Source organism: Scophthalmus maximus, chromosome 15 (assembly GCF_022379125.1).
Source record: "Scophthalmus maximus strain ysfricsl-2021 chromosome 15, ASM2237912v1, whole genome shotgun sequence".
NCBI classification, from domain to species: Eukaryota; Metazoa; Chordata; class Actinopteri; order Pleuronectiformes; family Scophthalmidae; genus Scophthalmus; species Scophthalmus maximus.
The window spans coordinates 12,990,467-13,007,203 of record NC_061529.1 but is presented as its reverse complement, the minus strand read 5'-3'; the positions used below and the strand labels follow the sequence as shown (position 1 = coordinate 13,007,203).

Here is a 16,737-nt window from a genome sequence, read left to right as displayed (position 1 = left end):
TGGTTTGGCATCAACAAAGGGAGAGGGGAAGAATGGAATAACTGTGTGTGTGTGTGTGTGTGTGTGTGTGTGTGTGTGTGTGTGTGTGTGTGTGTGTGTGTGTGTGTGTGTGTGTGTGTGTGTGTGTGTGTGTGTGTGTGTGTGTGTGTGTGTGTGTGTGTGTGTGTTTTGCATTTGTATGTATCTCCCTCTCCGAGTATCCATGATAGAAATAAATGCTTGAAGTTGCTAGAAAATGCAGACTGAGCTCAGCGCTGTTCCCCCAACTCTAAATCCCACACTTCCGCTCCACCAGACGTGTTCATTGGAAGCTTTTGTTTTGTAGTATGTGCATGCACGCAGACACAAAACTTGCCTTTTGAAAATTCAAGCTCTTATGTCAAAACTATATTATATTATTATATATTACTATATTATTTGAAGGTGCTGGAAAGGAAGTGCAAGGACATTGTGTCCTATTTTTTTATTTATGAATTCATCAGTGGATCGTATCTGCAAAAGTTGCAGGAGTGACGGAACTAGGAGAGAATCTTGTATACGTGAACAGTCTTAATTTAACTGTTAAGATATTTTGACAATTTGAACAGGAAATTCATTTTTAAAGTTAAGATACCAATATTACCTCGATAATACAAACTGAGCCATGGCTAAAATATAACAACATGAGAGAATACCTGATAGACAGTGCTGCTACTTCTCCTTGTGTATTTTACAATTAAATCAATATCCAGGTCTGTGACATGTTACTTTACACTAATATGTCTCCACCTACAGCACGCTCAGTTCTGGCCACTCAGGGAGTCCAATGGGTCGCGGCTGCAGCCCCGTGTCACCACAGGACGAGGCGGCTGCGTCAGCCTCTTCATCCACGTCCCACAACTCCCAGTCTCCGGGGTCGAAGAGTTTCTACCCTCGTCAAGGTGCGACCTCGAAGTACCTGATTGGCTGGAGGAAACCTGGGGGAACCGTCAACTCTGTGGACTTCGGCAGCACTCGCAAGTAAGATAGAAACTGTTATTGGTAAACCTTCGGTGAATGCTTAGAACTGTGTGTCATGCTGCGCTGTTTGCAGTGAAAGGATTTTGTCACATTTTGTCCCAGTGACTGCTCAGCAAGTATTGATGCTTTTTTGAAATTGGGTCAACACTGCCACCGTGTGGTGAAGCTTGGCTTTGAAGCTTTCTGTTGTTTTTGAATATATATTTTTGGGGTAACAGGAAAGAGTGACAAAATATCCTCACCTCTTTTTATTCATGTGATGCAACATACGTTAGTGTTTGAGTCAAAAAGTGAACACATCATTGGTGGTTTATGACAAACACTGTTCACATTATGCAGCTGCTCAACTAACCCCAGTTTTTCCAGGTGAAGCAGTGAAGTGTCATGTCAAAGGAAGCTTCAGGAAAACAGTTACATTTACATTCACAAATGTTCCCAACTGGTGACCTCTAATCACAGTTGTGTTAGATTCTTGGCCACCACCTCCTTTACTTTTGCTTCCTGATTCTTTCTTTTCTTATCTCTAGTGTGTTATTTGGATAAAATAAATATTCGTCTGAGTTGAATTTAGTTTTTTTTTATCTCCAGACGGCACCAGAGTGATGGTCTCCTAAGTGGCCAACCACAGCTAAGGGCCAATCTCCGTGGATCACAGTCGCCCCAGCGGCACACTGCTAAGTCCAGCCTGGAAGAAGACTTGAAGAAGCTCATCACACTAGATAGCCCTCCACCTACTACAAGTGATGAGAAGGTACTGAGAAAGGCTGTGGGCATAATTGTCTGTACTGGTGCTTGTAACGTAGCACAGTGGGCCCTGACCAGGGGCACTTCAACCCAGGAGGCACTTCTGCAGTTGCCAGGGGCAATGTAGGAAAACTCCCTTATTATGACTTTTGTCTGACCTCAGACCTCCCTTTCTTGTCTTGTTTCCATCCATATCTGAAGCCGTTGTTTCCGGGCCCGCCACCCAGCCGGCGATCCCTTCAGAGAACGCTGTCAGATGAGAGTATCTACAGCGGGCAGAGGGAGCCTTCCTCCAGCGGACAACGTGACACACCCACTGACCTTCTGTTCAGCTGCTCCACCATGCCGCGCTCACCCACCACTCGCCACGGACCGAGCCGGCGAGCGTCACACAAATCCCTGGGTGAATGTTCTGCTTACTCTTTTAATTATACTTAAAGCCGCTCATGGTGAAGGTGGGAGTGTGATCCATATTTTGTAAGAACAGACAGACACTTCCAAAGGCTGAAATATATTACTTATTATCCCAATTATTAATGTCGCATTGATGTTGGTTGCAAAATGTCTTAGTTGTTTTTCTGTTATTAAAGAACATGAGCAAATGCTGCCAAGTGTATCTGACTTTTGTATTTCTCCTTCTCAGGAGACCTGTCAGCGACAGAGAGCTCAGAACTGGAGAGGAAGAGGCAGCAGCTGCAGGAGTCTGCCCTCATGCCCCTGCCTGACGCTGGGGCAGACGGCCCGCTGGACTGGGCCCACCTGGTACACGCTGCCAAGGCCTTTGAGGGTAGGCACACATTGTTTTCAATTCATCATTGAAAATCATTTTTAAGTAAAGGTTAAATACGGATAGTACTTTTCAGTAAAAGCTGAGGCAGAGACACCCATGTGTTTGTTCTTACCAGAAGAGGGCACTGTTGCTCTGTATTTCTTCTCCGGGTCTAATGATGTTGTTTTTTTTTTAACTGTTTTCTATTCAGAACAGAGGTTGGTCTTCTTGGCAGCCCAGGAGGAGAGCTCCATAGCTGAAAATGCAGCAGCCACCAGCCCCCAGCAGGCCGAGCCTCAGGCAGCCCCACTGCGACAACCCTTGCCTGGGTAAAAGTGTTTTCTGTGCCATCTCTGTCCAGCTCTGTACCATTGAGAACCCTGCAGATTTCCCTCCAATCAGATACTTCTGCAGCTCAATTAGTCCTCCTCTCAAGTGGACCACACACTGCTGTAGTCTTTGGTTGGATCATTTACCTTTGCCCACTCCTTCAACCTCTGCTGTACTCAGACGTTTCAGTGTTTGTCCCAGCTCATGTCCTGCTTGTCCCTTCTCACAGAGAGACTCCAGCCTGTCTGATGGGGAAGGTGAGCCAGCTGGAATCTATGGTGAAGGTACTACAGGACGACCTGAAGAAGGTGCGTTATGATTCAATTAGAAAGTTTGTAAAGCCACTACAGCCATTTAAAACCATAAATATTCATCTGAAATGTAAACAAAAAAAATCAGATTCAGAGTGAGAATGTATAATGTGTTTGACTCATGTGTTCTTCAGTCATAGTTTTAAGAAAACAATTTGAAATACAACTAATTTGTGTTTTCAACGTCTCTTTACTGTGCAAAAAGATTTTTAAAAAATGTACCAAAACAAAAATTAGAAACCTCACATTTCCGATCAGGTCCTGGATGTTTGTGTTGTTGTTTTGTCCCATGCTTGGTACCTTCTGGGTTTATCAGTCATCATGAGGTGCTCACCACATAATTACATGCTGCGTGTCACCAACAGGAGAAGGATGCCAAGGTGTCACTGCAGGCTCAGATCCAGGGCCTGCGAGAGGACAACCAGCGACTCCTGGAGGAGTCCTACAGCGCCTCAGCCAAGCTCAAGAAGTTCACCGAGTGGGTCTTCAACACCATTGACATGAACTGATGCATGCAGCCGCCGACTGCTCTGTATTAGGAGTTTGACCACTACTGTACACACTTTAGGGTCCATCTAGGATCATCCAAAAGCTGTTCATTAACAGGAACTCGCAACATGAACCGCTTCTCTTGGGCTTCTACAAACCAGTGCCAACACAGACTTAAACCGTTCATGCCATCCATCTTCAGCCTTCTGGATCTGTGGTAAAATCAGCATGACAGACAACAAATAAATACAAGAAAAGACACAGGAAGGCAGAAACAGAGCAGTGGTCTAACTGTGTGACAGTTTCGATCAGCATGCACTCCCTTCCCTAAGATTTTTTTCAAAAAATGATGATGCTTTGTGTCCAATCACATGGATTGTTGGTGTCCCTGCATGCCAGAGAGAGCAAGATGTTGAAACTAACCTAAAGGGATTGAAAATTACTGTCCCCATTTAGCTCCGCGGCTAACCTAATTACGAGTGAGCAGATTTCCAATTAAAAAGCTCCAACGCAGTTTGAAATTTGTTCATCCCATGCAAGAGTTGGTGAAATTAGCCCGGCGTTCCCCTGATAAAGGTTGACACTTTCTAGATTTAAGTGATAGTGTGTTGTACATGAAATGCTGTTTCTCCAATTTTCACATTTCAGTCTTAACGGCACTGATAATTATTTTTATTACTAACCAAAAGAAGAGAAGCTATAAAAGATGCTTTTACGGTAGCAGTGTGAGTAGGTAGACACAGACAGAGAGACTATTTGCATAGCACATAACGTAAACACTGTAAGGTCAAGTGCCTGTCTGTATTGCCTATGTAATAAGATGGTACAAGCGTATCAAATGTATGATTTGTCGAGGGTTAAAAGCAAGTAAAACTTGTACAGGACTACTGGTCACAAGATGATGAAGACAAAATATATTGTAAAACTGAATATTATGGGTGCCATAAATATAGAAATTTACAATTCATTGTCACTTATTCAGAGTATTGTAAATATATGATGTTTACGCAAATTTTCTCATTCCTTCCCTTGATATGATACTGTTATGTGAAGAGTATTTATGACAAAGATGATGGCCAATTTAAGAAAAGCAGCCATATGCAGTCAGAGATCTGCATGTAGTTAATATAATAGTCTGCCTCCTTTTATGAGAAAAATATATATCCTTTAACCAAAACAAAGGCTCCCACCGGAGAGGCAAGATTTTGATCCAAAATAATGATTATTTTCATTTCGTTACAGATTATTTCCAGCCTTGCCCGAAGCAGAGCCCTAGAGCTGACATGTAAAATGCTACATGGAAATTAACCCCCTCCTCCATCCATAGCATGCTGAAAGGCCTCAATCTGACCCTCAACTCTCTCCATAGATTAAATCGGTACGGTTCAGTTAATAAATTAGATATGTGTATATCCTGAAATTCTAGCTACAGGTCTCTGTAGCGCGTGAATCTGCCTGTAAGCCCAATCTGAATTTGGTCTGTGCGCCCAGACAAAGACCTTATTGAAGCTTCATACTGTAACTGTTTCCTTTTGTACTCGGATACTGTGCAACTGTATATAAGGAGAATTTGATATTCATCAGAATTTGCACCAAAAATTATTTTTGATGTAATTCTGCTCTATTGGCTTGGATGTAGTGAAGAGCGACGGGAGCAATTTGAAAAAAGACAAGGGAGCCAGACTCGGGGAGGAGAGAGTCCCCAGGGCTCCGCGCACAGCAGATCGTCCCTGCAACCTTTCTTCTCAACATGTGTGACCGCATGTAATCCTGTTTCCATTGAGCTGTGATGTGTACAAATGTTTATATCTATTAAAAAAAATATTTTGTTGAATTACACTTTGCCTCGCGGTGTGACTGTATGGTCGTTGTGTTATCGCCAGTAACGCAGGCAGACAACGGGGAAGTGGCCCGACTGCTCGGGGCCCTCGGGGCCCCGGGGGCCCGACTGCGAGTATAGATCCGAGATATGATGTGTGACAATGTAGTCTGTTGAGTCAAGTGATTTAAAGGTTCACATTTTCTTTAAAAAAAACCACACCGTCGCGTGTACATGAAGGCGGTGGTCGTTGTAGCCGTCCCTCGGGTGCAGGGGCCCCTCTGTTCTGCAAGTCCAGTGGAAGAGTTCTACATCTACAGCCTCGTCCGGTGCAAAACAAAATGCATTTGTTAAGCTCAGAATAATGAGGCTCCATCAGTCTGAGATAGAGGAATCGAGTGAATGTCTTGATGGGAATGTTTAGTTTAAAAAGGAACCCTCTCTTCTGTATCTGCTCGTTGATGAGCTGCAGTGCACTTCGACGTGGAGGAGCCACATGCTAACAGCGTCTTAGCCGTAGCTTTCAGCATGCAACTCTTTCTAGCTGGCAAACTCACAAAGGGCGAGGAAATAGTACTGGACAAAATTGAAATTGTGACATGACGATGACACGTCACCAAAGTCGCTCGACTCGTCAGGACTCGTTAGAGAAATACCTGTTGCTTATTACGTGGAACGCTCCACTGCTAGCTGCTAGCATGGCTAAACGAAAAGGAAGCGGGAATTCGGGGCTAATGCCCGTCGCGGGGAGAAACCTGCCAAATTAAACTAATTCTGACTGCAGAAGCCTCATTGGCTTCAGTTCGACTTCTCAACACGTGTTGACATGGGAGATGAACTGCGCACATTTGTCTCCTACATTTGGATTAGGCACCAGGAGGGCGTGGCGTCGCGTCGCGTCCACGGGCGAGTGACGGAGCAACTGGCCACGTGCGTGTTGTTCTCAACCACACCTCGAAAGGTTATGAATTTGTCCTTTAAATGATCTCCACGCGCTCAGATGTGAACACATCATGTGCCCGCGGCAGGTTTGTAGACACCCTCAGTCACCTCGCATGCTGTAACGTGGGCTGGTGTGTGTGCGTGTGTGTTGTCAGCGCTAGCAGCGCTAGCTCCGGCTAGCTCCGGCTAGCTAGCTGAAAGATCGGCAGGGCAACAGGTGGGATTTCCTCACAGTACTTTTATCTGGTTGCAGCCTCACTGGCTCCACGGCACTGTCGCTCGTGGACGCGTGTGTCCACGTGAGTGCAGTCCCGCACCAACTCGGTACGAAGACAGAAGAGAGAAAAAAAGGAAATAAGAGGCGGCGCCACCTAGTGGCGCTACACTGTACAACACGTCTGTTACCATGCGAGCGGGGCCGGCTGCGTATCTCTCTGGTGGCGCTGTGGCCTGATAAACAGGCTGTTCAGTAATTCAGCGTTAATGCAGATTATAGCGGGACTGGCCCCCTTTAAAGCAGATTAGGGAAGTCCCTGTCTGTCCGCCGGCCTGTCTGCCTGTCCCCTTGTGAATGCTGGCAGTGCAGCTCATGCGGGACAGGAAGACACGCCGATCGCAGGTCAGTCACTTTGGGTCACGCGTGTGCGACGTTGTACTGCTTCTAGGTGGTAGATGTGTAGATAGCGATGTATAGTTCTGATAGCAGGGGATGGGGGCATGTTGTATACAGCCCTGCTCTTGAAGTGCTAGAGGAATGTGTGGAGTGAGCACCGTGGGCCGCCGAATGGTTTCACACTCCAGTAGGCACGCCACTCACGCAAGTTGTGTGACCTCGGTTTCCCTTGGTTACCACGTTTAACAGCGTTTTCAGCGTTTTTTTTTTTGGAGCCGTTCAAATTCTAATCTGCCTTTGCCCCGAGGAAAAATAGCCAACAAATTGTACTTTTATTAATGAGAATTATTGGGCTTTCATCTGTTCTGCTTGATGAAAAAAGGGAAGAAAAAAAAATCTGCTTTCTAGGTCTTTTTCTGTCTGTGAAGAATATTTGAATAGCCTCAGATATTTTTTGAAAGAAAAGAAAAAAAGGGGGCTTTACAGAGAAATACCAGGACCTCCATTTGGATAACAACACACTGCTGGAAGAAAGGAAGGGCACACATGGTGCAGAGAAGCAAGCTGGTGAGCTGGTTCTGTCGACACAAACATCTGCATGTGTGTGGCCGTGTGTGTGTGTCGGCGTGTGTTCACTCTGCATGCATGGGTTCACAAATTTGCCATGCCATGTATTTCTGGAGTATCTTCCTCGGGGGCTTTTAGGATCTCATTTACTGCAGGAAAAAAAGAAGAAAAAATTTGTCATTCGTCTGTGTGTTGCCATTTAAGCTTGAATGATTCCCAGAGTTTCCTTGAAGAGAGAAAGGAAGGAGGAGAACGTAGACGTGCAAGAGGGGAACGGCTGGAGACGAGAACATGAGAGCGTGTTTGCCATCCTCGAGCACACAAATGGAATTTGATGGCAGTGTCAAAAGACACAAGCCCCAGGAAAAAAACAAATACAAGTTGTGGGTAAATGTCTAACTTTGGATCATCGTCTGCTGAGCAAAACAAGCAAGTGAGCACAGAGGGCTTTGAATGGAACTTGAAAATTATTATCTCTGAGGTTGCTTGCTCAAAGCGTCTGGAGAATATAATTATAGTCTGCGTTTGTGTGTGCTCAGTAACAGTAACTTGTTTTCGGATTAGCATTTCAATATCCGTCTAATGAAATGTTTCTTATTTTCAGCATCAGTGGGCGCTGCTGCAGTGTGCATCTCTCCCTCTGTCCTCCTTTCCACTGTGCATTCACTGCTCTCTCTCTTTCTCTCTCTCTCTCTCTTTCACACTCACACTCTCTCTTTCCGTGCCCGTCTTTCTCCTCCCTCTATTTTCCTCTTTATATTCTCTCTAATTCCTTCATCCCTCCTCCTTTCACAACTTGATCTACCCCTCTCTATTGCACATCATCTCCCTCCCTCCCTCCCTCCCTTTCTCTCTATCTCTTTCCCTCCCTCTCTCTCTCCACTCTTTCGCTCTCACTCAGACTCCAGCACATGCAGACAGAGGGAGAGGGGGGATGAACGAAGTGCGCACATGTGAGGATCTCCTGAACTGCCGGGGCAAAGGGAGGACTGGTGAAGAGGGAAGAAGAAAAAGAAGAGGAGGAAAAGAGGACTACTGCAGTGACCAGCCAGACTCTCTCTCACTCCCCCTCTCTCTCCCTCCCCCTCTCTCTCTCTCTCTCTCTCTCTCTTGCTGCTTCAACGCTTTCATCCCCCTGTCTTCTTCATCCCCTCCTCTCCCTCTCTGCCAATTATACCATGAACCTGCCTGCTGCTTGTTGCTAAGGGGGAGCCAACCGGGGGAGCAGAGTGGACCAGGCACTATTTTGTTTCTAAGGTAATGAAGGCTTCAGTAATGGCAACTGTCAGGTGACACAGATGTTGCATTGCACTGTGCCGCTTGCCTGCTGAGAGTGAACCGGGGCTTTGGGATTCACAGTCTCAATATAGTTCAGGTTCTATCTGGAGCACGGCTTTGCTTTGTGCATGTTTGTGTGTGAACTCTCTGCCAGTTTGTTTCAGATGAATTTAAGGACTTGTGTATTTGGACCATTGCAGGGGGGTTCTGTCCTGTGTGTGTGTGTGTGTGTGTGTCGTGTGTCTTGTGTGTGGGCGTGCGTGTGCGTGCAACCTCCTCATAAATGGACATTTGCAGTGTGCTTAGATTTGAGAGTTTGCATGTGCAGAGACACACATGCACCGTGCACGAGGGTATATTGGTGCTCTCTGAATGTCTTTCTGCAGCCGTCAGTGTTCATACTTCAACTGTTTCACTTTGACACAAGCGCTCAGTCCTGGACCAGCCTTGTGTGGACTTTGATTTGCACGCTTGAGCAGCTCAATTGGCAGGAAGTTGTTTTCTAGAATTACAGCTTCCTGTGCACAGGCGACCTACTGTATTGGCACACTATTGTTTTCTTCAAGCAATTGCTACACAATCCATAGTGCCTGCCTTTCTATATGGTCCTCGAGGCGGGCGCAGAGATTTAGCTGTCTAATGTGCTCAGGCTCTGAAAAGGGCACAGACGTGTTGGCCAATGGGGAGTGCTGAACTCTTCATGGTGGCAACAACAAACAGTGAGGAGAGAGCGGATGATTACTTATTCACTCATGCGCATCCCCATGCTCCGTGGTGTAATAGATTTAGGTATTCAACTGTGGTGACAAAGCCACCTTGCATGTCTTCTGTTGTGCGAGCTGGCGGCACGCTTTCATCTTAACACTCAAGTTAAATAACTTGTAACATTGCACGGCTACAATTGTGTAATTCAACTACTCCAAATGCCTTGCCAGAGGCTGGGCATTGGCAGGATGCAAGATGTCATTAATTTAGTTAATGTACAGTATGAAGATCTCATATTGTCACTGCTCGTGTGCCTGTCATGAGATGCTGTCTGTTTTATCTGTGCTCTCTCTCACGGTTTAAACCCCCCCCCCACAAATAGCTGTTATGGCGAATTACAAGGCTCAGCAGGCCGTGTCCACATTTCATTTTTTCCTTGCATGGAAGTACAAAAAATTATGAATGTGTTGACCTGTGTAATCCACCCTTCAGCCCCTCTTTCCTCCAAATGATTAAAAGGACTAACAAACCCATTTATTACACACAGGAGCCCTCAACGGCAAAGGGCAGACGGGGCCCCGACGAAGCCCAGACATCAGCGTTCCGTTTTGCAGAAATCCTTCGTTACACATAATTAATTCTCCCGGGAGAAGGGAGGGACAAGAAAAGTGATGGGGACTGTGTGGAGGTTGTAAATAAATTCTTGAACAGCTTAATGTATGAACCCTGGGGCAGGGCGGGAAGGTTAATGTGGGGAGTGCAGGTAGATCGGAGATAGCCATCATATGATTGCAGTTAATGGAGACAACACTTATCAACGCTGAGCATATGAACAGAAAACGCAAACACAGTGGTCAGCATCGAGCACAGAGTCACCTCACAGAGAGTTCTTTCAATTTCAACATTCTTTGTTTCTTTTTTTTAAAGAAAGATGACTCATCAACCTCACTGCAGTGATTCCCTACCCTTTTTGTTCATCAGATGTGTATCCCAACATCTGTGTCAGATAAATGAACTAACTCACTCCATTGCATGCATTGCATTGCAGGTCATAGCTCGGTCCATAATTACTCTTAGCAGCTTTTACCATTTATCCTTCATCCTACCCCCATCTGATGCCTAATTCACACTCAATCACAACACAAAGTCTTCAGTTATGACATATGAACATTTTGTGATCAAATCATAATCTGTCGTTTTTCCACCTCTTCTGCTGTAGTGTTTGTTCATTATTAGACTTGGATAATATTCATATTATGTCAGCTTTTACCTGGCCTCTCTTATCTTTCCCTGCCGTGACAGGTGCCTCTTTTCCCAATGTGACGGCAGCACACATTTTTTTTTGCAGCTGAATGTCATGACGATAAAGGAAGGAGGAGGATTTTTTTGGCTGCCAGGGGGAGAAAGAAAAAAAAGAGATGACGCTAGCTGATGTTTATCAAATTGTCATTTTGCTTCCTTACACTTCCCATGTGGTGCATGTGTTTCTTCTTAGACAGGACTGAGTGAAAAATGGCGGAGGGGTCTAGAGACCATGGAGGCGCGGGCACCACCACTGATCCCGAGGAGGACTCCCCCAATATGATCGTCTACAGAAAGGCAAGGCTGACTCTCTCTCTCTCTGTGTGTGTGTGTGTGTGTGTGTGTGTGTGTGTGTGTGTGTGTGTGTGTGTGTGTGTGTGTGTGTGTGTGTGTGTGTGTGTGTGTGTGTGTGTGTGTGTGTGTGTGTGTGTGTGTGTGTGTGTGTGTGTGTGTGTGTGTGTGTGTGTGTGTGTGTGTGTGTGTGTGTGTGTGTGCGCGCGCGCGCTCACACGCACACGCGCGCTGCAGTTTCTGAACTGTATGATGGGACTGGAGAAATTTGCTGAGGAGCAATGACCCATAGACAGCCCGCACACATGGTTTCACTGTGAAACGCAGGTGTCAGTAAGCCTCTCCCCTCAACCATCTACTGAACTCCACCCCTGTCCGAGTCTTTCCCTACCTCCCCTACCACTGTATCCATCACCAGTCCGGCAAACGCCGTCCCTCCAGTGAGGGTCTGCGCAGTAAGGGGTCCTTTCAGTGTCAAGGGTAATCGCTTTGTCCCCATGGCACCTCACTTTGAATGGCTGCTATTTGATTGGGGAGGCCGCGCAGCATTGGTGACTAATAATGTGGATGTTCGCCTGGGAGGAAGTGGCTGATTCTCCAGGGCTACAATTGGGAGCGACCAATGAGAGGTTGGTTATTACTCCCCAGCCGACGAATAGCTTGTTATTTCTCTGCCAGCACTGTGACAGCCCAGTCAAAAGACAAAAAAAACCAAGCTTCTTTTGATCAAATTTAAACCGCAGGATCCACTGAGCCTGCTGTCTTGATTATGGCAACAAAAAAAAATTGTGAGGCTGCAGTTGACAGATCCCGTCCCACTGTCCCAAATCTGTTTCTTCATCCCGCTCCTAATGATTGGTCGTATTGCTACGGGGGGGGCAAACAGGATGTGAAATAATTGCTGACAGTGACTGCTTCAGTTGTTAGAATTTCCCTTTTAGGCGTGTTGTAAACTGTGTGTCACCGCTGGAAAAGATTTCTTGGAAACCTCCATCTTTGTAGAGCAGCCCTCCACTCTGCAGCTCACCTGGAAGAACTGTCAGGACCTCCTTTGTGCTCAAGAGACTTGACATATCTCTCACGCCACTCCGGACTGCGATCGTGTGCTATGAGCAGAGTGTCACACGTCAGCAGTTGACAGCACAAAGCGAAGTGGAAGTGCATTGCCAGCAGCATCACTGGTCTATTGTAAATACTTACCTTGTCAGGAAAGCAGTGGGCGTCTTCTGTCACTCGAAACCTCCGCTATAGGAATCCAGGAATGATTATGAAATCAGAGTTATACCTGTCATGAGCGAAACGGCTTCTCTCTCCGATGCCTCGATTTCATAACAGATGTCACGTAGCTGTCCAAAATATCTGGGTCTGTTTTGTGCGCGTGGCTGTTCTGCATGGTAATGCATTCTTTATTAATGCGCCGTTGTCATTATCCTGCGTGTGGTCTAAGAAGCTGTCACGCGTAGAGAACACACGGCAGTTGCATGTTTGACTTCATGGATTTCTTCATGGATTTCACAGTGCATCTTCATTATGTAACGCTACACGTTCCTGGAGGCCGCGCGTTTACCAGGCTCGCATTTGCTTGTCAGGGCTGCCGCCTGAGGGAATATTCATCATTTCATGTTTTAGTCATACGAAGTGACAACAGACAGATGACTCTGAGAGGGACAGGATGCTTCTGCACTTCCTGCTTAAAAAATGTGATGTTTGATTGTGAAGCATTAGAGGGAGGAAGCTGAGGGTGCAATGCAGCTACACAACAACAAAAAGGTATTTTTGGTACATTAAAAGGAATAATAATTTTTTTTATAAAAGTACCTGACCGATTGCTGCACAAGTACAATCCCACTATATGTTGGTCTACTTGGCCACGAATGTATTTATTATTATAATTTTCATTTGACAATTTTTGATGCGTAACTACTTAATATACATGTACACAACACAAAAGGTGATGTACAACAGCAGGCTGTGAAATTATTTGTGATCATCTCACAAGCTCAAACTGTGAACCTCCTTTGACTCCATACACTGCTTAAACCGTGGTTTACGTCCTTCATCTCTTTCTTTTTACATTTTCTGCTCTTCAAACTAGTTTTTAACTATTTTTTCATACAAATTCAAGTAAGCAACTCACCATTCATTTTTTTTTTAGATATTGCATTTTCTGGTAAAGTTGATGTAGTTACTTACTTTTATCATGTTTCACCTCAGTGCAAGTTTGATGTCGACGAGGCCAGATGATAGAGAGGTGCTGGGGCTTTGAGGGCAAGGCGCCCATGGCCTCTGGACTCAGTGGGTGGGCTGCTTGGCGCAGCGTGAAGCCGCTACTTGCAGAGAGACACAGATGGCCACAAATATGCTCCGCCGCCTGGGAAACCACTGGCAGCTCCATCCCAAAGTCCTGAGCCCCTTGTCAGCTGGAGGACATCAGTGTCATCCAAGTGTAGCCCTGGTCAAGAGATGAAAAAAAATATTTCAAAGTGTGGCCAGTATCTTTTTGAAACAAATCAGAGGTTAAAATACCTTTACTTACATCGCCATATCTGTTTCTGAACTATTAAGTTGACAGCGTAGGCAGTTAGACAGAGGTGAACGTGGTGTATTAAGCCATTAGAGAGGCTGAGCACTGTGGAGGGGAGGAGATTGTCTCTGTCCATGCAGCATAGGTGCTGCACTACTATCTCAATCTGTCTCTGTCCTCCCACGAAGACAAGAGGAAGTCAAGCAAAACAATCCAATAACGGCTGGGCCGCCTTATTGCCTCTAGAACTTGTGGAGAGAATTCGGTCTAACAGAAGAAGGCTGCTCATATATTGTAAATGCACAAACACACACACACACACACACACACACTAACTCATACACATGCTTTATGCGGGCTTAATGCACTATCTGTTTCATTGCTGTGACTTCTCCGTGCGACGTTTGGCATGTTTTGCGAGACCGAATGTGGCAGGTAGATGAACGGGATGGGCGTCGAGAGGCACACAAAAAAGAAACTCAGACTGTGAGGAGAAGCACTATACTGTGCTGGGTTGTGCAATCGAGCCGAGGACAGAGCTAGGCCACTTTACCGCTCTGATGGGGTGTAAAGCTGGCACACTATTAATCGCTAATATCTCTCATGCCAGAGTGCACATGTGCGTCTTTACCCCTTGGTGACTTACGGGGCCGAGACTTCTCCGAGTTGTGACGACTGTCTGGCTTTTGACACTCTCAGCTAATTGACGCCGGAGTACTGAAGCGCTCCTGTCGCGCCACCCGGGGAGCGTTAAGCATTTGCGCTGCGCCCCTTCTTCCTTTTACTCAGACCATTAAAAATTTGATTGGATAATTCTTGGCAGTCGACTCATACCAGGAGGTCTGTATTATAGCCATAGCATGTGTGTTACAGTCACCCGCAACATTTGTCCAGATGGGTTTTAGGGGCCATTGGCGGGTAAATACCAGTAATGAGCCAAGCCAGGAAGTTCAAAGGCTCTACTCGGTGCCAGTGGCCTTTGGGTGTGTGTGTAAGATTGAGCACACTATTACAGTTTTGTTGACAATTGCAACCGGGTTATTTTCTAGCTCAATACTCCCCAAGATTGGATGTAAACGTCTGGTGCTCCATAAGCTCCATCTGTACAGTGAATCAGTGCAGAGACTCTGCTTCTTACATCGTGGCTCAGTCTGTTGGTTGGTCGGACCACTTTGGTCCTTTTTCATTAAATCATCCCCACGACACTTTGTTTTTGGTAGCAATGGGATTTTTTTTATCCACTGATAATAGTGTATTTCTTTGAACTGTACCTTGTCGTTGTCACTACTGTTTTTTTACTACATTTCCCTTTCTTCTCCCGCATTTCTTTCTTTCTTTTTTCCAGTCTTTCTTCTGCTTCTCGCTGATTAATAATTGAAGCTTGTTTCAAGAATTCTATCTTCGGAAAAATATCTGGTCCTCCGGGACCTCATATTCCCCCCGTTCATTTATTCATACCCAGCACGTTCTTTTTGTCATCACTTGGTGTTTTTATCAGTGTATGTGCTTCCTAATGTGAAGAGGAGAGGAACGGAAAAAGAGAACAATGGATGCAGGGAAAAGTTTGTCTAATGCCTCAGTAAAACATAACATTTCTACTCAGATAGACTAATGTGATCACAGCATTGTGATACCAGATAGCGAAGATTTGCTCCCGTAGCCGGAGCTATGGGTTGACTAACAGCTGTTATCACACCAGGGTCACTCCTTCAGACTAACATACCCTGAGTGGTGGGAGAAATAGAAATTACTGTCAGTGCCAACCTTCATCCGCTACACCATCCACATCAGCGGCTGTCAGCTTCTTAGGTTTAGGATGATGTGGAGACAGGACACGGAGGGAGTTTACTCCCTTCTTACGGAGCGGATGATGTGGAAATGTGTGTGAAATTTACAGCGATCACACGACCAGTTACACGCGCACTCTCCCTTGAGTGGCAAGAGGAGATGAAATTACTGTAAATGGCAAAATCCCATATCGGAGATTGCAGAGACTGACAGGGCCAGGAGGACTGAAGTGCTGCAGTTGTGCTGGTCAGAAGACAGCTCGCCTGTCTCTCTTCTTGCCGCCGTCCATGAGTCACTCTGTTCTCTCTCTGAAGTGCCCCTGGAGCCCGTGGTATATCGCTCCTCTTTCACCACTAACCCTCCATCCGAGGTGTCTCTGGGCCGCTATTCTCTGTTCCTCTGTGCACTTGAGATAGCACGGCCGAGCTGAATGCTCTGGATATCGCCCCTGCAGTTGTATGGACAAGCTCCCCCAGTGCTTTATCATGTATGACCGTTTTAACGCCGTCTCCACTTGCACCGTGGGAGCCTTTATCTGAGGCGCTGGTATGGGCTGAACTGTCAGGGTCACGCGGAAGCCCGTGTGCCTGTATGCTAAGTGCCAGTGTGGGCTGCCTTCCTAGTTGGGTCAATAAGATAAAACAACAGTAACAGCGCAACACTCTATCTCTTATATAACCAAACTCCTGTCTGTTTAATGTGTTGGCCCGTCTCTAAAACCGAAGGAGCCAATGCTTGAAAATCCTGGAAGTCCAGGGGAAACATAAATCATAATGGGATAATAATTCACAGTGTTTTGGCAGGCTGAGCGTTGTGTTGACGGGATTATTCACCTCATCCACAGAGAATCACTGCGGCTGCAATGAAAGGCTTTTCTCCATTGAGTAAAGTCCTTCCTGTGCCAGTGTCTCTCCAGTCCCCCCCCCTTTGCACATTGCTGACAATATGCTCTTAAAGGAGCACATTTAATAATGCAGCCAGTGTTCCTGCGCTTCTTATTGAGACTGTGCATGCATTAAAGGGGAGCTTTGGGTGGTGGCTGGGGAAGCATCGGCTGGCACCAATGTGTCCTACTTCTAAATACCCTCCAAAGCCCACTGAGCCTCCCACTTATCGTGGGCTGAAAAGATTGCTTGGAATTGCACTAGAGATGCAGCACTACGCCTTCAGTACCTCCCACTCTACTCTGAATAACCTCGGCATCTCCGCAGGACACTGACGGGCACTGCACTCCTGCAGAGCAGATGATACGAAAACACTGGATAC

General features: G+C 46.0%; 2 protein-coding genes across 10 annotated transcripts in view; both read left to right on the top strand.

The window, feature by feature from the left end:
- LOC118286133 (signal-induced proliferation-associated 1-like protein 1) overlaps positions 1-5,481 on the top strand; it is a 31,603-nt gene extending 26,122 nt beyond the window's left edge. For 3 of the 4 annotated variants that reach the window (XM_035610303.2, XM_035610305.2, XM_035610304.2), the window contains exons 15-22: positions 775-999; positions 1,588-1,750; positions 1,945-2,146; positions 2,387-2,530; positions 2,724-2,841; positions 3,072-3,150; positions 3,519-3,631; positions 4,885-5,481. In XM_035610303.2, coding sequence (XP_035466196.2) covers positions 775-999; positions 1,588-1,750; positions 1,945-2,146; positions 2,387-2,530; positions 2,724-2,841; positions 3,072-3,150; positions 3,519-3,631; positions 4,885-4,918 — 1,078 coding nt within the window. In that variant the 3' untranslated portion in view covers positions 4,919-5,481. Of the gene's footprint in view, positions 1-774; positions 1,000-1,587; positions 1,751-1,944; positions 2,147-2,386; positions 2,531-2,723; positions 2,842-3,071; positions 3,151-3,518 lie in introns of all 4 variants that reach the window. The other variant, XM_035610307.2, reaches the window with a different exon arrangement.
- Positions 5,482-5,972: 491 nt separating this feature from the next.
- The window catches only part of LOC118286137 (regulator of G-protein signaling 6-like), a 38,994-nt gene continuing 28,229 nt past the window's right edge, over positions 5,973-16,737 (top strand). For 4 of the 6 annotated variants that reach the window (XM_047337760.1, XM_047337759.1, XM_035610316.2 and 1 more), the window contains exons 1-3: positions 5,974-7,583; positions 8,485-8,840; positions 11,062-11,165. In XM_047337760.1, the coding sequence (XP_047193716.1) occupies positions 11,079-11,165 (87 nt within the window). In that variant the 5' untranslated portion in view covers positions 5,974-7,583; positions 8,485-8,840; positions 11,062-11,078. Of the gene's footprint in view, positions 7,584-8,484; positions 8,841-11,061; positions 11,166-16,737 lie in introns of all 6 variants that reach the window. The other 2 variants (XM_035610314.2, XM_035610318.2) reach the window with 2 other exon arrangements.